This window comes from Tyto alba, unplaced genomic scaffold (genome assembly GCF_018691265.1).
Source record: "Tyto alba isolate M040663 unplaced genomic scaffold, T.alba_DEE_v4.0 Super-Scaffold_17, whole genome shotgun sequence".
NCBI lineage: Eukaryota > Metazoa > Chordata > Aves > Strigiformes > Tytonidae > Tyto > Tyto alba.
Window position 1 is genome coordinate 20,716,544 of NW_024881279.1, and position 23,314 is coordinate 20,739,857.

General features: G+C 47.3%; 1 protein-coding gene and 1 long non-coding RNA gene across 3 annotated transcripts in view; one reads left to right on the forward strand and one right to left on the reverse strand.

Annotated features, from left to right (window-relative positions):
* Positions 1 to 18,213, forward strand: part of CTNNA1 (catenin alpha 1) — a 115,746-nt gene extending 97,533 nt beyond the window's left edge. For both annotated transcript variants that reach the window (XM_042789971.1, XM_042789970.1), the window contains exons 12-18: positions 1,604 to 1,804; positions 2,897 to 3,048; positions 5,895 to 6,005; positions 7,522 to 7,703; positions 8,460 to 8,565; positions 14,926 to 15,060; positions 17,039 to 18,213. In XM_042789971.1, coding sequence (XP_042645905.1) covers positions 1,604 to 1,804; positions 2,897 to 3,048; positions 5,895 to 6,005; positions 7,522 to 7,703; positions 8,460 to 8,565; positions 14,926 to 15,060; positions 17,039 to 17,326 — 1,175 coding nt within the window. In that variant the 3' untranslated portion in view covers positions 17,327 to 18,213. The remainder of the gene's footprint in view (positions 1 to 1,603; positions 1,805 to 2,896; positions 3,049 to 5,894; positions 6,006 to 7,521; positions 7,704 to 8,459; positions 8,566 to 14,925; positions 15,061 to 17,038) is intronic.
* LOC122153215 lies at positions 17,318 to 21,052 on the reverse strand. Its single transcript, XR_006165081.1, has 2 exons — positions 17,939 to 21,052; positions 17,318 to 17,905 (listed from the first exon to the last, which is right to left on the reverse strand). It is a non-coding gene; the product is annotated as an uncharacterized LOC122153215 (long non-coding RNA).
* Positions 21,053 to 23,314: the final 2,262 nt, after the last annotated feature.

The following is a 23,314-nucleotide window of genomic DNA, read 5'->3' on the forward strand; positions in this document are numbered from 1 at the left end:
CTTTCCCTGGAAGTGTCTTGCTGGCCACTTCGCGTCTGCAAAAGACATTAAATGATCAGCAGGCATTCAAATATTCATCTTTATTTTATCCATGCCTCTTATTAAAGTTCGTATAATCCAAAGAGGCTTTTAAGCGGTCTGTGGCTTAATTTATTTGTTAAGGAATTCAAGCAATAAACAGTCTGTGTTTTGGCCTGACACCGATGCGTTTTCTTTTTACTGTTCCAGCTTGCAGGGATGTCTGTCTCTTGCTTTAAATACCGAAACTGTGTGCTCCTTGCTGCCTTGTACCTTGGCTGCCTGCTCACTGACTTGTCAAATCACTAATGAACCTGCACTTCTCCCTCTTAGGGCCATATTCTGCCCTCAGCTGAACTTGTTCAGGCTGAGTTGCTTCAGAGGTATTTCACAAGTGTATTTTTTTTGTCCAGATTGCTTACAAAAGTCTCGCAGTATTGCACCTGGCTCTGTTAATTTTATGTAAATTAAGCATAACACTTCCAGCAGCAATCCTTTCAGCCAGTTTACACAAATCCTCCATCAGTCAACTCTATGTGCTTCTCATCTCTACAAACTCTTGCAAAATGGCTCTTTTACTACCTGCGTAGGGAATAAAAGCCACTTCAGTGGCACGGATTGGCAGTGTAGCGTGATTAAGTCAATGGTAAGTAACGCTGGAAGCTATTTTAAGTGACAGAGCAGAAATGTTTCCAAGTTGGTTTCTTACCAAGCAGCCCAAATGCTGATGTTGGATGGCAATACCAAACGTTGGTGCTGATATATATACTAAAGAGGTCTCTCACAGAGTGTGGAAGGCCTTTTGGGTAGGTTTCCCCTAACGAGGATCCCAACCTCTCTTAGGCATCTTCAGAAATCTCTGAGGCGGCTTTACTCATTTTGGGCTTCTTGGACTGGATAAATGTGGGAAACTAGCTCTGTATAAAAAAGAAAATGTATATTCTAAAAGTAAATTACAAACAGAGGTCTTGGCTTTATTTTTTGTTTTCTTGAGAGGCAGTGAGTACTCTGTCACTGGAACGCTTTCCACATAAATCACTGCATATGTTATGTGTCTTAAATTTGAATGGAGGACTAACAGTTTAATATTCTCTGATGGTATGTGTGTGGTTGTAGGAAAACACTATGTAGGAAGCTAGAAACGTGCAACAAGTGCCCCAGTCCATGAGAGCGTTGAGTGGATTAGGCGTGGCGCTGGGGAAGGTGCCTCATCACCCACACACGTGGAATGACAGGGGAGCGGTTTGCAAATATTTGGCATAAGGGCTTCGGCAGTCCAGAGGAGGAATATGGAAGGGAACACATTAGGGGAGAATTCAGCTGAACTCAGCTTTGCCGTTGGTAAAATCGAATATAAACAGGGCAAGAAATGTGGCTGCCAGTAGGTAGACGGACTGATTGGGGTTTTGACACCAGGTTTAGAAGGGCAGCTGTTCGGTGGTTGTAGCAAGCTTAAAAATTAATGCTTTACAGCACCTCACTTGGAGGTTTTATAGAGCAGGTCACAAACTGAGAAATTGCAATGCTGATGACTACAACAGAAAAGAAGATATTACCATCTAAATCCTCCTTCTTTTACCACCAGAGAATCATATTTTAGAAGATGTAAACAAATGTGTCATTGCTCTCCAAGAAAAAGATGTTGATGGTTTAGACCGCACAGCTGGTGCAATTCGAGGACGTGCTGCTAGAGTCATTCATGTTGTCACTTCTGAAATGGATAACTACGAACCTGGAGTCTACACTGAGAAGGTGTTGGAAGCAACGAAGTTACTGTCCAACACAGGTAGGAGTCAGTTACTCCCAAGATCCCTAAACTCATATTGCTTACAACTGCACGGGCAACTGGATACTAATGTACCTGTGAAATCTATTAAATATTCCCATTTATATTCTACAATGAAAATTAGTGGGAGTTATTTGCAGAGCTGTTGCAAAATGAGAAATGTAATTTTGCTGTGTTGACTGGTGTAAAACTCAGCAGTGCACAAGGTCTCCCTGTGCTTGCTGTCATTGACTGAGCTGTAGAAAGCTAAAACACCAGGGAATGAGTCTCAAACAGTGAGTCAGGGCTTGAAAGTTATGCTGATTGTTTTGCAGTATTGTACCAGGCTCTGCAAGTGTTCAGGATCCAGAAAGATTTCTGCCACATTGGCCCAGTAGAATAAATTTGGGGTAATAATTTAGGGTAAATTTTGTAAAATATCTTTATAACTCTTAAAGAAACATTGCAGGTTGTAGCCCCCCACACCTAAACAATAAATTAGGGTGTTCCCTGTAAACTAGCTGGTAACATCCATATAGGGTAAGGAATGATTCTGCTTGCTTCAATGAGTGCTGTGCCAACTATTAGTTGTTGTTTTTGCTTTAATTACTTTGATGAAGAATCAAGGGTGACACTGAAAAAAGGAACAGACTGTAAATGGTTCTGTGATGTTCTTCCTGGGTGCAGTGAGTCACTGAAGTACAGCAGTGCAACCTGCCCTCTTCCAGTGCCTTGTTAAGCTTGATCTTCGTGGTGGTAATATTATTTTTTTTCCCCAAAAAATGATGTACGTTTGCAGGGAACATTAAACAAATGCTTAGTATCTTATCCCATAGTTTCTGTTTCCCCAGGTGTTTTCTTCTTGTCCACTAGGAGGTTGTGATAAACTTCACTGTGTAAGGGGAAAAAAAACAAGTAACAGCAGAGGAAACAGAAATTGAAGTGGACTAAGACTTGAGCTACAGGATTGGTGTCCTTCTGTAACAAATATTTTGAATTTAAAGGGAAACACTTTCAGTGATAGTTATGGCACATGCACATCTTTTACAGGAGTGCGTAGCAGAAAGTGGCATTGGGGTGGGGACTGACTGTTATTTTGTGTTCTTAATTCAGTTATGCCGCGGTTCACTGAGCAAGTAGAAGCTGCTGTGGAAGCACTGAGTTCAGACCCCGCTCAGCCAATGGATGAAAACGAATTTATCGATGCTTCACGACTGGTGTACGACGGAATCCGAGATATCAGGAAAGCCGTCCTGATGATCCGGGTGAGCCTCACTCACTTAAACAGCTTTCTGTTTTTCTGCTCGCTTTCCCTCACCTTTATTGACCTGACAGCCATCAGTTTTATTAAGAGCAGACAGCGTAAGATTTTAATTTAGCTCACATTAACATTCTGAGTCTTAAAAAACTGCTAATCACTCTGTGGACTACTTCAGAAGTACGTTTTGATTCAAATTCATTAAACAGATCTGAGCATCAATGATAGCCGGAGTTGTGATGCTAAAGAAATACCCTTCACGCATCTTTTGTAATATGGTGTTAATGTGCTAAAATCAGTGATCTTTGATTTAGCAACAGCAAGTGGATTCATAACTATAGATGCTTTTTGATGGTTTGAGAGCTCAGAAATAAAACCTCATGGGTCTTTATTAAGTAAATTTTGAGAGTTAATGCTAGCTAGTCAAAAACAGGTTTAGGTTAGTTAGTGTATAGTTCCTTGAGCATGTAATTAACTAATTAGCTGACCTTGGTAAAGAGGGACCAGTTCATAGAGGCTTTGTCTCTTCTGTGCTGCGTGTTTCAGGTGCAGTGAGTGTGACTTAGAAGTCCTAATTTCTGGTAGATCAGGCAGCGTTAGACTGGCAGGAGGCGCGTGGGGAAGATGCAGAAGGGCTCCTGCAGCTGGCTGAAGGGATGCAGAAGAGAAAGCTTTGTTGGGGCTGACCTATGGGCTTATTTCTTGAATCTTAGTGTGGTAAAAATAGGCCAGGAGCCAGACAAAGCAAAAACAAATGTAGAGGGTTTCTTCCTTTTTTTTCTTTTTTTCCTTGTACTTTTCTGACTAAAATGTAAATGCGTTGCAGAGAAACTGTCTTCATCTTTCAGACCGGTAACCATGGCAGATGCATTTTGGTGATAAGTACGTTAAGGATGTACAGCCCCAAAATATACGTGATGCTAGTAACTATTGCAATAGTATCTTCCATGTTTGCTACTTAAAGCAAAGAATCAGATGGAAAATCAGAAGAAAAGCTGACAACCGCGTATGTGCTCTCCGTATAATTTGTTTCGAACTTAAGCTCGGGATTTATAAGCAACCAGTGTTAGATGAAGATATCAGTGCTTTCCTGCCATGCAGACAAATTAATTTGACTCACCCCCTGCTAAAGTCCTTGCTGCTCAGGACACGGAGGCATGGCTGCCAATTCCACATCGTCAGTAATTAGCCGAGCCGGCGATGCCAGGAACCCTGATGTTATCCCTTGCACCATGGCTCTGATGTCCGGGTGCCACAGCTTTACTGCAACTGCCAGTAGCTAACGGCATCTCACCGGTGACGCATCAGTGACCTGTAAGAAAGTTAAATATTAGTATTTGTTGTCCATAGGGCTGTGAAGTGTAGAATGTGTTCAGAAGAGAGCCATCCAAAGGGAGATAGCAGGCCACCGCTTCTCCAGGACCTTTTTCTTAAACTGGACCACAGGAGTAACCCCACTCACGGGGGCGGGGGGGGTGCTGCTAAACTTGGCTGGGGCAAACGATCTGACACACTTGAAACTTTGTCCAGGGGCACTTGTTCGTTACGGGAACCAGAAGGAAAAGTTACTCAAACACCTAATGTTTGTGTTTAGGCAGTGTATTCTCAAAACTAAAACTGCACTACATCTGTAGGCTATTGAAGTAAAGCTCTTTTCTCCCTGATCCCCAGGCAATCTCTCATCGCCCCCAGAGGAGATTTAGCCCTTGGTGACAGGTTGAAAGGCAGAATTACACTTTGTATGCTCCAAGTTGTTTGGGTTTTGGGATGGCTGGGCAGAGACGGGAGCTTGAGAATCATACCTGGTTTCTAAAGATGTGGCAGAACGGTTTTCCTTTTTTTTTACTATATTTTATTTTTAAAATATTGATACACTGAGCTACTTCTCAGTATATGTCCTTATGCTTATTTTGTGGATATGCTTTGTTCTTCAAGGCATGGAGAGGAGATGGTAGCTGAAATACCCTAGGTCTTGTTTGTCAGCATACTCACCTTTGCTTTTTGGCAACCGTTTTGCGTATCCATCTTTATTTTAACTGTAACACAAGATGTCTGTGTTGGAAAACAAGTTTGTAAAATTCAAATCATAGGAAAGGCGACTGAATAATGGGGACTTTATTTGTATCTTACCCGTTAATCACAATTTATTGCATTTATCAGTGAAGTTCTTTGATTCAGCTCTGCAAAATTGTCATGAAGTGCCACTTTAGGCAAAGATGTAGTATTTTGACAAACATACTGTTTAAACTTGATAAGCTTTATAAAAAGTTTGCCAGCTATAGACTGGCAGTAGCAAAAATAAATCCTAGGCAAGCAGGAACTAGGTCAGATGTGTTTAGCCTACAGCATAAAAGCTGGCCCTTACTAGCTAAAAATTTTCAGTTTCTCCTGGGGGATAAGAATAAATTTCGATATATTTTATCTGTTGTTAATTTAGTCAATGCTTTGATTCATAATTGTGCTAAAGACGACGTCTGTGGTTTTGAACCAGGCCTTAAAGCTGTGTGTAATTTTAGCTTCAGAATCTCAAGTGAAGCTTTTACATTTAACCAAGTTGCAAAAATACTGTTCGTTTTGCAAAAACTTTTTTTCTGTGTTTGAAATCCTGAGTGCATTACTGTCCTGACAAATCTCAGATGTTTAGTTACTGGTATGTAATTCTGGGGATCCCTATGTTGTTTAACGTGGGCAGTCAAGCATATTTAATCACACATGTTCACAAGCTGGATACAGTCCCTGTTGTCCCTATTTTTTACCTTCACTCATTTCCATTCTCTCTGCTTGAAAAACAGTATTCCTGTTGATTTTTAGAGCCATGAAATCTGTTGTTTGACTGAATTACTCTTTCCACAGACTCCTGAAGAGCTGGATGATTCTGACTTTGAAACTGAGGATTTTGACGTCCGAAGCAGAACAAGTATTCAGACCGAAGATGATCAGCTCATTGCTGGACAAAGTGCGAGGGTAAGGAAGAAATAGGAGCATTATAAAACTGTGACCTACCTTCAAGAAACAGTTCAACTTGCTTTGAAAATCCAGGTTAAATTTTTTGAGGGTGATGGTGAAAATGTTGGATCAGAAAACTACCATTCTTTGTTTCCAATTTTCTTCTGAAAAGGAGGTTAAGTGAAATGCAGCAAGTGTTGGTCTGATGGATGTGAGAAACGTCTGTGTTTTGGTTTTGGATGTTCTGAAAGATCAAAATCCTTTTAATACCAATGAACTGCTTTATACTTTGACATCACAAATGCTGTAGGCACTGCCATTTAGTTAGGTGAGCTGCTGCAGGGACATAGCAGGTAAATCATTCCATTGTATTAACATTACTTTCAGCAGGCAAATGCTAAGTTTGTGGGCAAGAAATTTTTACAAAATGTCTTCTCGTGCACACGTTGGTGTGTGTTTGGCCACTGAACATTTATCAAGGCAATGTTGAGAGGAGCTCAAAAATGAAATCATTTAAACTAACTGCATTTCCTATGACTGTTAAAAATGAAAGCATTGATAGGTAATATGTAATCATTAATAGGTGAAAACTTAAAATCAGTACATTCAAGGAAAACCAGGCCTTACCTATTGCTTTTATTTGACATGTTCCCTTCTGGATCGATAACAATTTACACTCTTGGGAAGGTGCCATAGAAGATTTTTTGTGAAGGCTCTTCTAACCTGAAACCAGGCAAGAAGTAGCTAGGCCTTATTTATCAAACTTCAGCCACATTGGCTTTGGAATTATACTGACTGAGAATATTTTTTTATGCTCTCCTTCCTTGTACGAGCACTCTCTATTCCTGTATGCCTCTCCCCTCTTTTATTTAAATGCAGACATTTCTAATTTACCTTTTAGCCCAACTGCTGCCAGAGGCTTTTTTTTGTACCGAAGGCTCCTTTTCACCTGCTCCTGGAGGCATGAATACTCCTAGCATTTATGAAGGCAAGGGCATTGAATATCATACAGGCTGTAAACCTAGTCTAATAGATTTTATTCAGGATTAAGCACATACTCTTTATTTTCACTTACTCTTTCCTTGGTATGCATGTTTCAAAACAGTACAGCTAGCTTTTTGCAGGAGAGAGACTCATAATATTTCTTCCGTGCATTGCAGTAATGAAAGATACCCAAGTGGAACTTGCTTCTGAAGCTTTTAAAATTTATAGAAAAGGCAAGTCCCCCCTCTTGATGCAGTTTTTCTTTGAGGGGTGGTAATATGTGGCAAACTTGTTTGGAGTCTACAGTTTTATCATGCAAATACCCATGTTTCATGTGCCAATTTGTCTTTCTGGGCACTCTTTCTTAAGAAAAAGCATAAACTTTGATTCAAAATGGAAAGGAAGGGTTCTGTAAAGCCTCTAGGTAGAGGATTGCTATTAAAGTTTTATCCCCCCATCTACATGACTTTAATTAGTTATTAGTGAAATGTTCCAAAAAGCCTTCTACAAGCGGCAGCATAAGGCAATGTGAGAAAACTCTGTCTTTCAGGCTATCATGGCTCAGCTCCCTCAAGAGCAAAAAGCTAAGATTGCTGAGCAAGTTGCAAGTTTCCAGGAAGAAAAGAGTAAATTGGATGCTGAAGTATCGAAATGGGATGACAGCGGTAATGATATAATTGTTCTGGCAAAACAAATGTGTATGATTATGATGGAAATGACAGACTTCACCAGGTAAGTCTTTTTAATTTGAGCACACACCACCTTCTCTCAGAACTGGCTGGGATGCTGATCTTTCAATGAGATATTTTGCAAGAACTATTAAGAGTCGTCTTATAATTTCCTTTAAATGTTACCCTATTAAAGCCTGTGTATTAATTTGGGAGGTGCATTACTGTGCCGTGACTGAGTGGTAACAACTGTTTGAATGGATCTGTAGATACACAGCAGTTATTGTCTGTCTGTCTTAAGGGTAATTCTTGTCCCAGGGAATACATATGTATATATATTTGCTCAGTTCTTTACAACATTAAATTCTATGGGCTTCTCAATATCACTGTACTGCAGAAATAGTTCCTAGTACAGTTATTTGCAAAAGAAAGAGAGGGTTTTTGATGCCTTTTTAAATTAATTTACCAGATTTTATGCAACACTATTTTTTAAACTTGATGTTGCGTTCCATGAAAATTACAAATCTGTGTTCTAAAATGTTATCTCTTATCATCATTAGGTTGCTTAAATTTAAGTAAAATTTAAGATGTTTTTATCCCCAGATTTAATCTAAATATGGGGAGGGGCTGGAAGGGGGAAGCTCTCTTGAAAATGAAGGTGCTGTAATAGCTACACCTGCCTATTTCTGTGACACTTGATTCATGCAGTTTGCGTAAGGAATCACTTCCAGTACCGTATGGAACAGAATGAGAAAAGCAATATATAGTTCACTCTTCTGGTTTTCTGGTGCTAGAAGGTAGACGCTGTTCTCTTTTGCAGAGGTAAAGGTCCACTGAAAAATACGTCAGATGTGATTAGTGCAGCCAAGAAGATTGCAGAGGCTGGGTCAAGGATGGACAAGCTGGGACGGACTATCGCTGACCACGTAAGTCAAAATTCATTTTCATAAACCTCCAGCACAAATGAGTGATAGGAGATCTTTTCGTACTGCGGACATGATGAACAGAAGAAAATGCATGTAATTTTGAGGTGTTGGGGTTTTCAACTGATTTCCCAGATTTACTGCTGGAATATTCTAGCCTTTTCTTTCTAGCTGCTCTCTTGACACCATAAGCAGTGTAAGCAGCCAAATATTCCCAGCAGTAACACTGGCAGCTCCTTGGCTTAAATCAAGCACCTACCATTTTAAGGTAGCAATATGCCAACGCTGCTTCATGTCACATAGTATCTAGGCTGGTTTCTCTAACTGAACAGGACTGAAACTGAATCCACGTCGCTTCTGTCACGCTCGGAATATGCCCTTATGCTTTCCAAAGCAATGACAAGACTGCATAGGCAGCACCATAATTATTGCACAACATGGCCTATTATACAACCTTTAATCTTATTTCTGAGGCAGCTTTTTAATATTAAAAATTTTCAAATGCCCCATGGACTGAACGATGAGATTATCAGAACTCTCTAATATTTTTTTTTTTTAAAAATTGTCTCATCAGTGTTGACAAAGACTTTGAGCAAGGCGCGTAGTGACCCACGTATTTGCCATGCTGTCCCGGGCTGTTGTGCATGCTGTTGTGCTGTATGTACAACAGCATTTGAAACAATTCTTAAAGGATTGAATGAGTATGGCCAGCTCGGGGGTTTTATGCAATGCATCTGCCTGTCCTGAGCCGCTTCAGAAATGGGGTTGGGCCAAGCAAAAGTGCCTTTGGTCTCAGTCCACACCCAAATTGCAGGGAAACATCAGCATTAGTAATTATATTCTGCCTTGAAGAGAGACCCTGAAATGCAGGTAGGTTAAGTCTGAGATCATGGACTAAACTTTACTTTGTACAGCTGTCGCTTCCTTTTCAATTTTTCTCTGAATGGAAATTCATAACGCAAGGTTTTAAATAAAACCGTGTCACTTTGGAAGTAAATCTTTGTGATGCAGATCTCTCTTTAAACGTTGCATCCAGAGGATGTTGTCTTCACCCTAATTTATTAATGATGCAGTGAGAAACGTTCAATGGGGAGATAAAGTTGAAAAGTGTTTTTTAAAATGAGTCTCCTTGCTTATAGCATTTTGACGAGCAGCGCACTGCTGCTGTAGGTAAATGAAGCAAGGAGCAGTTTGTGTTACAGATCTCGGGGGATCTGGGGCTGAAGGTTTACAATGCCTTTTTTTTTTTTTTTTTTTAATTCATGGGTTTTATGCAAACTCGGTATATGGTTTTCTGCACCGAGCTATTTCAAAACATAGAAGAAAACTAAATGGCTCCTTTTAGTAGAATTAAGGTCCTTAAAAATGTAAAAGATTAAGTGCGTGTTTGAAGATAAATATGAACAGGACTGTGCAGTTAGTCATTTTGACAAGAATATAGCTTTTTTTTTTCCTGACTCCATACTCTACTAATACTCTCAGCTTGCATATTTCATTAGATAGGCTCACATTCTCTTCAGAAACTTGTTAATGTAGAACTATCTGACAGTTACAGAGGATGTACAGTGCAACCATTTCGGTGGAGCACTAATGCCTTCCTATGCCTAATACGGGCTCTTAACAAGTGGATGGGGTTTTATGTCCTGTTTGCCATGTGCCACGGGTGAATCATGACCCCTCGTGTTAGTGTGTCAGGAACTCCTAACTCCTGCCGTCAGGCAGTTTTACAGCACATTTCCTTTGAAACCATAAAAGCTATTATCCAAGGTATTTCACGTCTGTTGAAAAGTGTCTAGCCATCAGCGGGCAGATTTTCCCAAAGGTGTTCCATCTTTCACTCAAAGCAGCAGTCTGCTTGTTCTGAAGGGGGGAATAGGAAGCAGTTAGGAGTACGACCCAGGTGAAGGTGATTTGCAGCGAGACGGCGATTCTCCGTGTTAACTTTTTTCCCAACGCTGAAATACTTACAAAGCAAAAGAAAAATTCTGTTGCTTTTTTCCCGTGTCAGTGGTGGGAGGTTGAGGTCCTGTCAGTAGCCGTGCCTCACGCTGGAAGGAGCGGGAGGCAAGCGCAGGGATTGCCCCGCTTCCCGGTAAAACGCTCCCGCAGCCCCTTGCTGTCGGGTGGCCCGGGGTCCTGGGACACACACAGCCACGGGCCCCTCCTGCACCGCGGCTGCTGCCTCTGCATCCCGGCTCTGACCAAACAGCCCCCGGCCCAGCTGTTGGATGGGGCTGGCGGGGACCCGGTGCTGTGAATTCTTGTTACAAGCAGCGTTCAGGCCCGAAGCTGGAGATACGGTGGGAGGAAGAAAAAAAGTCTCTGTGGTTTTTTTGCTTACACCTCCCAGGCACGTGGGGATGGGAGTTGTGTGCTTGTCTTAATCAGCACACGCCGTGGGAGAGCTCTTCTGGCTTGCCCTGCCCCTTTTCTTTGCAAAAACGGAGAAAAAAGGTGATTCTGCTTCCCTGCAGGTTCAGCCGGGGCAGTAGGAAGCAAATATGTGTGTGTGAGTGAGTGCTCTGTCCGGGATGGATCCTGGGTTTGACTTGGAGCAGACAGCTTCCCCCTCGCCAACAGCCACCATTGAGTCTGCGGCAGCATCTCATTTTGGGGGGCTTGGGGAGGTGGGGGTGTCCCCCAGCACACATTTGTTTCTGTCTACAATGCAGCTGTCTGCTGTGACCGTGATGTGGGAATCCTCCCAAGCTAGCTCTGCAGACAGGTTTTTTTGAGTCTGTGGCTGTTGCAGATTAATACAGTAACGTAATCTTTCTTAATCAGTGTTGGAATTGTTGCCTTTTGGGTTTTTTGGTTTGTTATCTGAGTGTTCCTGTGTAGGAAAGGACAGGACTCATACAGGCATCTGCAGTGCCTTTTGCTGATGTTCTTTTTTTGTCTTGTGTTACATCTCTATTTAAACATCATCTGTCTTTGAACTGAATTCTCTATTCTGCTCATAGAAATAGCACACACGGCATAGGATGTGGTTTTCCAACTCATGTCATATTGATATATACGACCGAATAATATTTCCTATTCCACTGCTTCCCCCCACTAATGTTTTGCTGCCTTCTTCAGCCATTGGTAAACATGCGGCAGCCTCTTTCCTTGAGAGTGTCTTTCCTTAAATGGTTTCCATAAACTCACAACCCATAAAGTACCTTGAATTGTTTAGCGGTCCTTCTGACGTGCCGTATTGTGCATTTGTCAACATTCAATTCAATCTGCTGCTGTGCTGCTCATTCGCTTTGTTAGATGAGCTGTTTGGGAGATGGAAAGCATTTTCCAAAATGGTAATTTCAGCTTTTCATTAGCTCTTTGGCCAATGCTATTTGTGGACTTTCTCCGAAACATCTTGTACTGCTGACTAATATTGATTAGTTTAAAAAAATTAACGTGCAAGCTTTGCTGCTTTTCACTTTGCTGATGGAAGCAGCGTGCCTGCGTAAGAGTTGCAGATACTTGGAGTGCTTCGTTACCTTCCTAAGGACTAAGAAGGTGATCTCTGTTCGTTTCTGGTCACACTGGGTCAGGTGCCCATAACGCCATCCAAACCTCCGTAGTCTGTGTTACGCAGCCTGACGTGCTTGTCTCAGCTTGCCAAAAATCCCCTTGTAGTGCGTTGTGTGTATGTGCCTGCGGTGCCCTGGGTCACAGCTCAGCAGCCTGCCATACAGAGGCATCTCTGTGCAACATATAGCACAGCTGGTTTATCTCTGCTGTGCTGAAATAATACCACATTGGCTTAGAAAAACCGACTTGGAAAAAACAAACGTATGTATTAGCTACGCTCACCTTCCTTTCAGAGTTAAATGTTTGTTCTGGCAGATCGGTTACTGTTGTGGGAAACAAATGCTCCTTGTGAATGTGACCCCCTGTTTGCACACCACGGCTTGTGCAACACGCTGATCTGTTCTGGCGCAGTCTCTTTTTGTGCCTTTCACGTTCAGGGAAACTTCAGTTCCTGCTTTCATCTTGTAGCTAAGAAGAGAAAATCTGTAATGAGAATTAGGGCTCAGACCCTACTGCTGATGCCCAAGAGTGGATTTTTACCTTGCTCTGAAAGGAGGGGAGAGGCTGTGTGGCTGTAAGCAATAAACCAGAGCTTGAGTGAAGCATTAAGTAGTAAATTGGTGCCACATTTAAGATTATTCTTCCAATCATACCACGTCCATTATGAATCTCCATTTGGTGGTCTGTTGTACAGGGTCAGGGGGTTTGCTGTGAGCAGGGGTTTGTGAAGAGCTCTTGCAGGCTCCGCAGAGTCTCAGGGTCTGGTCACTTGGGAAGAGGAAGCAGGTGCTGGGCGAAGAAAAGTGAAGGCTGCTTTTAGAGCAAGACTCTCCTCTCCTTGTCACATCTAACGCTGGTAAATGGCTCTGGCTGCTCGTGGGTTTTGTGGGGTTTTTGGTGCTTGTCTGGAGGCAGGGGTGCCTGGCTCCTCCGGGAGGAGCGGCTGGTGGGGCAGGCCTGCGGCTGGCGCGCTGCCTGGAGCGGGGCAGTGGAGCGTGGCGTGCCCTGCTTGCCATCACACCGAGCTGTGGGGCCAGGGGAGAGCACTGGGATTTGGTATGTGAGCGCATGGGGGTTGGGGATGCTGGAAACTCTGCATTTAGTGACCAGGAATTGTGAGCCAAGGCCCTGGAGGTTTAGCGGTTTTTACCCGGGGGGCAGCCGTCTGGGAAAGACGGAGATCACTGCAGGGTCTGCCTTTATTCCTGACCCCGGTTAACGCCTGACCTGCTGGTACAGTGCTAGAGGTGAAATAATGCTGGGTACAGTGTTGCCTGCCTTAGAGCAGAAAAGTTCAGAATCGTTGTGAGACAGACGCTGGTTCTGCCCGGGAGACCTGTGAATGCTCAGTTGGAAGATGAGAAGATGATGGGGAAAGCGGCCGTTGCAAAGGAGGGATTAGCACGGGGGCTCACCGTGCAGGACGAGTCACGCTTGCTCGGGGGTTCAGATCAGAGTTAAGCAGCAGTGTGTTTGACACAGTGTGGTGTGAAGCACGTGGACGTTGAAGCTGCAGGTGTTCCGAGTACGCGCATGACGGTCAGCTCTAAACTTCCTGCTTTGGTCAAAAATGTACCCGCTGCCAGCGCGGTGGCCTCACCTGCAGCCACCAGACCGTGACCGACGTCCCCTGCATCCCCGCTGCAGTAGCTTCTGCCACCACGAATAGATCCAGCCTGGTTTAAAAATCTGTGGCGTTGGGCACGGCGTGCAGCACCGAGACGTTCGGCGCCGGGGTGCGGGCCCGGGGCAGGAGCGTGGCGCGCCCGCCCTGGGCTTTATTCAGCAGCAGCACGAGAGTCTGGGGGGGCAGAGGGGCCGTGGAGCTCGGTGCGTGCCAGCTGTGCTTGCTCACTAGTCTTCCTACAGCCAGAGCGTGCCAGTAGATCCGAGGTGCCCCGTTACTCTTTGGAGAAGCGCTGCTGGCCACCGTGCCTGCCGCCGTTTCTAAAGATGCCGCAGGACTGGGCATGGGTAGTAAAAACCTCCCCGTCGCCTTTTTGTCTTATGCTTGCAGATCCCATTTCGGACCGTGGCTGCCCCTCAGCAGGGCGTCTCTTGTTTTGAAATCCAGCGTGAGACTGGCTCATTAATCATCTCGCCGCTCAGCTCTGCAAAGCAAGGGATGGCCCTCCGTTTCTGTCTGAGAAAACAGCTTTCTGAACTGCACTGCAGTCTCCGAGAGCTACGTAGTCTTTCAGTTACAAAGCTGAAAAAGTTACTTCTTTCTTACGGATGAGTGCTCCAGCAAGCACTTTAAAAATTTTATTTCATGCCTGGTGAGGAATCTCGTTTCCACACTGCTAAGAAATGGGAGCGAGTCAGGAAAATATCTGCTTTGCTGGATATGATTGAATAACTGTCGGGTTTGTCATTTCCTAGCTTGAAATACTTAAGATTGAGAATAGAGCCTGGATTTGGTAACATCTGGTAGTAGTTGCAACTTGAGATCTTGGATGTCAAGTCGTTGCTGCTGTGTGCTGTACAGTGTAGAGGAAGGACCTTCTATAGCTAACAAACCTGCTCTGGAAGGGTTAGGTAGCCGCCCTCCTCCTCCTCCCGGGGAGCTCAAGGACAGCCGTGCAGCTGAAAGGAGCCCCGGCGATTTTTGTCCAGCAGTTTCCCCTCTGTTCTGATAGTCCACGTTCATTGCTTCTGGTTTTTCATACGTATTTTGTGTTGCCCACGTACAGCTCGGCTGTCCTTTGAAAACCAAAGCTCAAGCAAGGGGAACGGTCTCTGGAGCTGATTCACTCTTTACAGAACGGAGTTGTCTGGTTTCTTCCTAAACGATTTCTGTTCCAGTTTTTGTGATTGCAAAGTAAAACTTCTCTTCTGTTTTGCCAGTGCCCCGATTCCGCGTGCAAGCAGGACCTCCTCGCCTACCTGCAGCGCATCGCGCTGTATTGCCATCAGCTGAACATCTGCAGCAAAGTGAAGGCTGAAGTTCAGAACCTCGGAGGGGAGCTGGTTGTGTCTGGGGTATGTGTGAGCTACGACATGTCCAATTCACACCATTCTTCTTCCAGGGGTTGACAGTTACTCCAAGCTACGCTTTTATGCTAAACAATGTAGAATATAGACAAGAGATTTTGGAGCATTCGGTCGGTTTTAGTGCACGCAAGGTGTGTAAGACTGCCTGCGCTGCCTTTTTGTCCTTGGAGGAAACAGTTAGAAAGGGAGAGAAAATACAGACTTCACTTTCCCTTAGTCAACGGTGTTTGTAGACAGATTGCCTTCATGTAATCTACTGGTTTTCACTCTTTGTGAGGTTAAATTGCTTTAATCAGCACAGCTAAGCCTACCCCATGTCTCTGCACACGCTGGGGTCCTGCAGTGCCCCAGAGATGTTAATATTTCAAAATAGCTGTGCCCTGGAGACGGCGGGGGGTTTTAGTGGCTGCTCTGTTTTATGACAGCTGAAAGCTGCCGTAGGCCAGCCTGCTCCCTTATTCTAGCCATTACTTAGCAAAGAATTTTTTCACTGTAGTTCATGAAATGCTTCCTCCTAAGAGGAATCTGTGTGATGGCTCTGGGGGGAGGGGAGTGGAGCTAAATCCTTAATTTCTTCTGGCATGGTCTTCCTTGCCCTGGATGGGTGTGTTTGATCGCCGGTGCTTTTGCCCATCCATGTCATGACTGAGGTAGGAGGTTTGGAGAAGGGACCGGAATGGCTGATAGTCCCATATTGTTATCTGAATCCTTAAAAGCAAGTGGAAAAAAAAACTTACCGCCTTCTGCCATTTAGGTGTCTCAAGTGCTTAAACCGATTAGCACATCTTCTTCCCCCCGCAAACAAGCTGGAATTGCAAAATGAGCACATGAGATTATCAGATGAAGACCTCTGCCAGTCCAGGGAGCTGACCTGTCTAAAAGTAAAATTCTTCTCGGTGTTAACATCCAGCCCCATCCGCATACTGCCGAAATTCTGTGAAAGCAGAGCTATAACCAAGGCAGTAAGAGCTTGCACCCTAAGCAAGCTGACAATTCATTTAGCAAAGCACCTCCTTGCTTTCCTTGCATTTAATACGGTTCTCCCTGCTGTGAAGATTCGTGGAAACAGTCGAATGCAATTGAAGAGTTTTCCAGGGGGATGAGTTGGGGCGAGGAAAGGAGACGACCCGGGTTTGCCGGGGGGCGCAGACCCGCTCGGCCCTGGCGGCACTCGGGCGGTGCCAGCGCCACGGGAAAAGCAGCCGCTCCCCCGCTCGGCCTGGCTTGCTGCTAGACAAGCAGCGGCTCCAAGATTTTCCCCAAAACTTTCCTTAGACGTCCGCGACGCAGGAATTTAAGCGCCTGGGGGCAGCTGAGCTCCGGTGCAAGCTGAGCAGGGGAGCTGCCACCCTGCCCGGCCCGCCGGCACCCGCCCGCCGGAGGTCCCAGCTGAGGTCACCTCGGCGGCGCTCCCCCCCCTCTTCCACCCTGGGCTCTTCCACCTCTGCCGTGTGCTAAAGCTTTGGCAAATTAATTTTTGTGAACTCATTTAATGCTCTTGTACATCAGGAACCACCTGGGCAAGGGCTCCAGCCCTGGCTGGAGGTGCAGTTGCGTTCCTTCCTATCCAGTACGACTTAATATTCTAGGGTGATTTCAGTATTTATTATCAGTGATTAAGATACTACTTAAGCTTTATTAATTTAATTAGAGAATAAGCTACTGCTAAAGCTTAGTCACAAAAGCAAACAGCAGAATACAAATCTTTTCAATTGCCATTAATACGGAGCGGGCACAGATCGGGGGCAAGCCTTGCGCTTTTATTTTTGGTGGCACAAATCAGGTTTTTACCACTTAGCGTCCAAAGAAAAACGCCGCCTCGCGTTTGGGACCTCAAATTTCCAAAGAAAACCCGGACAAATCGGTTCTCGAGTGCTTTTACACGCCAGGGCTGTCGTGTTTTCTGGACTGTACTGTGCCTGTGTGGGTTTTGCGCCGTGTAACGCGCGTGTGTTACGTTCGGCAGGTGGACAGTGCCATGTCCCTTATCCAAGCAGCCAAGAACCTGATGAACGCGGTGGTGCAAACCGTGAAGGCTTCCTACGTGGCATCGACCAAGTACCAGAAGTCCCAGGGCATGGCCTCGCTCAATCTTCCCGCTGTCTCTTGGAAGATGAAGGCTCCGGAGAAGAAACCCCTGGTCAAGAGGGAGAAACAAGATGAAACCCAAACTAAAATCAAGAGAGCGTCGCAGAAGAAGCACGTTAACCCGGTGCAGGCTCTCAGTGAATTCAAGGCGATGGAGAGTATTTAAAGAGAGTCTCCGTCTTGGTCATTTTTTTTTTTTCTCTAGCCCACTACTGCTACTTCTGGAACTCTACTTTTAATATTCTAAGGATTTTTCAAAAGTTTACTATTCCTCAAAATGTATTTACTTAATATAATTTTGATAACTTTGTTTAGATTACGTGGGGAAATACTCGAAATTTATAAGTCCTATCGATACAGCTTCAGCCTGCGGAAGTGTGTTATTTTAGATTGCTTTTAGATTTCAGGGGTGTATTTCTAGCTGAAAACTGTTTTGTATAATCTTGCTTTAAATAAAATATTCTATAACCAAAGAGGATTTTACAGTAACACTAACGGTTAACACTAATAGTTGAATCATGCTACTCAGAGACTGCAGTTTTTCATTGTGATCAAGAGAGGAAAATTAGATCTTTTCACTCCCCCCCCCCCCCCAAAAAAAAAAATATTAATTAAAGTATTGTGTGTCTTAGTGTATTCCTGCTGTTGGGGTGGAGAGGGAACGAGCCCTGCACGCCCGAAGGGGTAGGAAAATGCAGCAGGCGCTCGCTGCGCGGCCCGGGGTGCGAGGGCGACTGGGAAATGCCTGGAAAAAGAAGAGGGATGCCCTGGGGAATACCTGGAAAAAGAAGAGGGATGCCCTGGGGAATACCTGGAAAAGAGGGATGCCCTGGGAAATGCCTGGAAAAAGAAGAGGGATGCCCTGGGTAGGGGTCGGATCCCGCGCCGGCGGGGGCTTGGCACGCTGGGGGAGCACCCGGGGCACATCCAGTAGAACACGGGATCAGGGAGGCGGCTGATCACTTCTGTATGACACCGGACGGGAATTTTAATGCCTGGTTACAAATTACTAATGTATTTTGCTGCGGGACACTAATAAAGTTGCTTTTACCAGCTGGCGTATTGTGGTGCTGTGAATGGAGCGGGCTCCCCGCCCGCCCCTGCTCCCCCTCCCCGGCATTCAGATGCAAATCGGCTTTGTACTTATTCCTCATAATTGCTCTGCATCCCGCCTTGGGCTTCCAAAGGCACCCAGCAAATAATGTTTGCTCAGGCTGCAATTTAGACTATACATTATTTGTGATAACTATAGCTACAAGGTATAATTTGGCTGTCTTATTTAAATTTTATGAATTTCAGTGTGTTTTACGCTTACCAATAAAGTCCAGTATTCGAGAAGAAGCTCTTGCGCAGGTCAAAGTCGTGTTTGCTGTTTCTGTAAAGCATCCATTAAAATGGAAAGCAGCCTGCTCTGTAGTTAATGTTTTAAACCGCATCTAAATTTTAGAGCCGTTCCTTGGCAATGTTATGTTATAATTTTATTTATCTTGATCAGCTTATAATTCACTATATCAAGGTTATTGCTGTCATGTTACCAAAACGCTGATCAGAATTAAGCTAAATAGTTCTTGGGATATTTTTGCCAAATTTATTATGTTTTCAAGCATTTTAGCCTCTTGAGTACAGATAATAAACAGCTGAATTATATACTGGTTTTCATATGCCTCTGACATCTAAACAGACAGCTGCCTGGAGGGTATATACATACAAGGGTTAATGAAATAGATGAGCTGTAGATCTTGGTTTATGTGTAATTATTAACTGCTTTTATACAATATGATTTTTTTTTTCCTCTCCTGCTGTTGTCCTAAAGGCTACGTGAGCTGGGCTGTTCAGTCGCTCCCCTCAGGACAGGTCACTGCCCCCGAAATGCGAGTCCAGCGCTGAGCTTGAAGAAAACCAACGCCCCGAGTAAGGTGGCCAGGCACATGGGCGTGTCCGTAGCTTTTATTAGTTTATATTGCGCATCAAGTCAGCAACAACTTAAAATATGATGGTTCCACCGGCTGAAAGTGGGGTTTGGGGGGGGGGGGGTGGGGGCAGGATCTGGGGGGCAGCTCAGCCCCTTCCCTGGGGGTTTGGGCGAGCGGCTGCTGGGGCCGGGGCTGGCGCCGTGTGAGCTCTGTCGGTCCCGGCCGGCCGGTGCTTTTTTTTTTAGAGCTGTGCGAGGAAAGTCTGAGCTTGGGGCCGGGAGGAGGGAGGGCTGGGAAGCGGCAATTCCGCAGCGAACCCAAAGCCCCCGCGTAGCCCAGCGAGCGGCCGGCTCGGTGCTTCGAGTGAAAATGTCCATAGGCAGATCCCGACGCGTGGGGTAAAAACCTCACGGGTGAAACCGGCAGCGAGGGGTCCGGACGGGAGGGAAGCTGGAACTTTATTAGAGAGCCAATTGTAAAGAATTAATTACTGCTTGATGCAATTAAGCACCGGGGAAGGGCTCACGCCGTCGGGCTGCGCCGCGGCTGCCGGAGGGGAACGCTCTACCGGGAGGGAGCGAGCGCGGCCGCGTCGGGGTGTGAGAGCTGTGTGGGTCCGCGGTGGGAAAGCTGCACCCCGGGGGGCGTGCGGTGAGAGGAGCCTCCCCCCAGCTCTGCGCCGCTCCCCCGTTACCAGGAGCAGAAATCGGGGGGCTCCGGGAGCCGGGGCCGGGCGGGACCCACTGCGGGCAGGGAAGGGCTGGGGGAGCCCCCTGCCCGCCAGCGCGCACGGAGGGGAGCCGGGCAGGGCTGCTCCCCGGTCACCCCTGGAAACGCACTCAAATAGTTGTTGAACAGGAAGAATTTGGGGTTGGTTTTTTTTTTTTTTGTGAGATGGCAGCGCCCAGTGAGGCCCAGCAGCCCTCCTGCCCGCCCCGGGAGCGGGGACCCGGCTGCGCAGGGACGCTCGGGAAGATGAACCCGCGTTATCTCCTAAAGTGTATTAGTGCGACCACGTTAAATCCCCAGGAGAGAGCCTTATTCCAAATTTCGAGTGCTCTTAATTCAATTCAGCGGTGAATCGAGTCCCGTTGAATTTATGCCGCTTTAATTGCGTGTGAAGGCTTCGCGCCGGGGTTTAACACCGTTTGACGAAAGCCTTTTCCATCCAGCGCTCTCCCTTTGCTCGGAGCCCAGCCCCGGGCAGGGGCTGGGGGATCCTGGCGGGACAGGGTGGGTGCGGAGCGGGGAGCAAAGCGCCCCAAGCTGCATTTTCTCACAGCAGGACAGGCAGCAGCAAGCGCCGGGCTCAAAGCAAGCCAAGGCAGCTAAACCTCAGAGATGCAATTACATGGGAGGGCAGAGTGGGCAGTGAGGGGCCTGTGGGTTCAAAACCCCCAACAAATGGGTGGGGAAAAGGGAAAAAAAAAAAAAAAAAATAAAAAAGCCACTAAGGCGCATCAGATGCTCCAACGCTGGAGGCTCAGGAGTTTGTGCTGCGGGTGAGCATCCCAGGGGAGCAGAGCTGGCCGTCTCCGCTCCGAGCCCCCTCCCTGCCCACCGCATGCGGGGATTTGGGGTGCGGGGGGCTCAGGCTGAGCCAGCACGAGCCTCCTGGCGCTTTTGTGGGTGCAAGTGGAGACACCTTACCCGCCTTGGGCCTGGGGGACCCTCTCAGCTCCACAATCAAGGCTGGAAGCGCCTCTCCCAGCTCCTCGCCCCCAGCCCTGCCTGGGGGCTCCAGCTGCCCCGGGACAGCCCCCCCCCCGGCCCCGGGACCCCCCCAGCCCGGCCCACGGTCCCGGTGCAGCGTGGCCGCTGCAGGCGGAGGTGCCGTCCCACGCCGGGGGAGGCTGCGGGAATTGGGGTCAGCAGGACACGAGTGACCCCAGCGGGGTTGACACGCGGCTGCCACCGTGTGTGTGTGTCCCCCCCCCGGGCTCCCCTCAGGGACAGAGCCCCACAGCCTGGCTGGGGGGGCCCCGAGACCTGCAGCAGCTCCAGCTCCAGCCATGGGCCCGAGGGGTGCTACGGCCCAGGGGACACCCCCCCTCTCCATGGCCACCCCCTGCGTGAAACGGGGCTCCCCATCGTACCTGTCACCACCAGCTCTGCTGCTCCTGCCCCCATCACCCCCATCCCCGCGGTGTCCAGGGAATGGGGAGGGAGGAAGGGCTTCCTCTGCCTTCACTTTGGGGGTGGGGGGGGGTGGCTGAACTGCCTGGGTCATTGCCTTTCAGTTAACACGCACGACGCTCAGTATTTCCAGCTAATTTGACGTAATTTTATTTAAGCACCAAAGAGTTGAGCTGGGAGCTGGTGGTGTCTGACAGCTCGGGGGCTGCAGTGGCACAGCATGGCTCTGGGCGTCGCCATCACCCCCACAGCTGGGGACACCCCATCTCACTCCCACATCCCCCCAAACAGACACCCACACCCACCCGGGGCGCAGGGGTGCCCCAGGGGCTCGGCCACAGCTGCCGGATGCGAAGGTCACCGAGCACCAGCAGTGCCCAAGGGCCTGGGAAAGCCTTTGCACCATCTTCAGCGAGCTGCCAAATGGCTCACGCTAAGCAATGCCAGGATCTTTTCTTTTTTTTTTTTTTTTTGGTCTTGTTTCTCCCTTTTGACATTATGAGCATGCCCAGCTGCATTACTGCGCCGGTTGGTGGGGACAGGCCCCAGCAAACACCAGAAGCAACTGCCAGTGCTTCCCCCCCCCCAGCACCAGCCCTCGCTGCGAGCCCCCACAGGGTTCACACCGTGCAGAAAAGCCCCATCCCCCCTTCCCGAGCTCACCCTGGCCATTGACAGCAGATATATGGACTTGGGATTTGGGGGGGGGATTTTCTTTTTTTTTTTCTTTTTTTTTTTTTTTTTTTTCCACCTGCAAAGTAAAACCCTGGCAGGACTGGCTGGGAAACGCATTTCAGAAAAGAAAAAAGAGAAAAAAAAAAGAAAAATCATTTTTAATCCCAGCAAACCAGCCTGTATCGAAACCCAAAAAGAGAATGACCAAAAAAAAAAAATCAATGTTTATAATTAGCCCCGCTACTTACACAGCGACAACAACTGACACGCTGTAAGCGGTAGCCAGAAATATTTTAGCATCCAGAAGGGCTAATAGCCTTGAAATAGCCCGATCGATGGCCCGCCGGGCCGCGCTGGCTGCAGGGAGGTGCCTGTCTGGGCGAGCAGCGGGGGGATAAATCAGGCAGCCCCTCGCAAAGCCGCGTGTCGCTGGCTGCGTGGGCACGTCGCCGGCGGTGGCAAAGCCCCGGGAGGCTGCGCCGGCCCCGGCTCAGGACAAGGGGGCCGGGGGGGACCAGCCGGGCTTCTTTCCTTCATTTATTTTTCTGCATTTGTGCTGGTAACGCTGGTGCTGCAGCCTCTGGGTCCCATTAAGGCGGCGGCGGGAGTAGCGGTGGTGAAATACCTGTTCTTGCCAGAAAGCACTTCTGCAACTGAATACGGGAATTATAAATAACGGCCCCCTCGCCGCGCCGGCACCACTCTGCGGCCCAAAGCTTTGCAGCCCGGCGCCCCGGCTGCCTTCGCCTCCAGTCACGCTGCTGGGAGAAGCCTGTGGGGGAAAAAGCTGCTACAACCCCCCCACCCCCCCCCCCCAAAAAAAAAAGCTGCCCTCAATGCCCCCGTCCCCGGGGCCCAGGGCAGCGCCGTGGAGCTCCCTGCAGCATCCCACCCTGCGGGTTTCCCATGGCGGGACTCATGAGACATGGTATTGATCTCCCTTTACTACAACAAAAAAAAAAAAACTAAACCACAAACCCTCCTCAAAAAGGGTTCGGAACAAGGACGGGGTTGGGGCAGAAACTCACCAGACAAAATAATGAATAAATTTAGTTTTTATAATCTTTGCTGCTGGCAGGGGAGGTGGCAGCCATCTCCAGGCCAGGGGCTGGGCAGCCAGGGACTCGGGCAAGACTTTGGTTTCTTCCTTGCCTGAGAAAGGCCAATGTAGGGAGAGAGGATCAGCCCGATGAGGAGAGGGCAGAACACCTTCCCCAAAGGAGCACGCAGCGTGAGGAGGAGCTCAGAGGCTCCTGGGGAAAGGGGACCTGGGCCGGGAGGGAAGAACGGAGAAGCTGCAACTGGATGAAGTGTGCGAAGGGAGATGGCACCTCCTCTGGGGAGCGTGCTGGACATCATGGGTGAAAAATCCTCGGCCGGCCGGCCTCAATCCCTAAAGGTCACCTTGGAAGCCGTCTCCCAAGGACAAG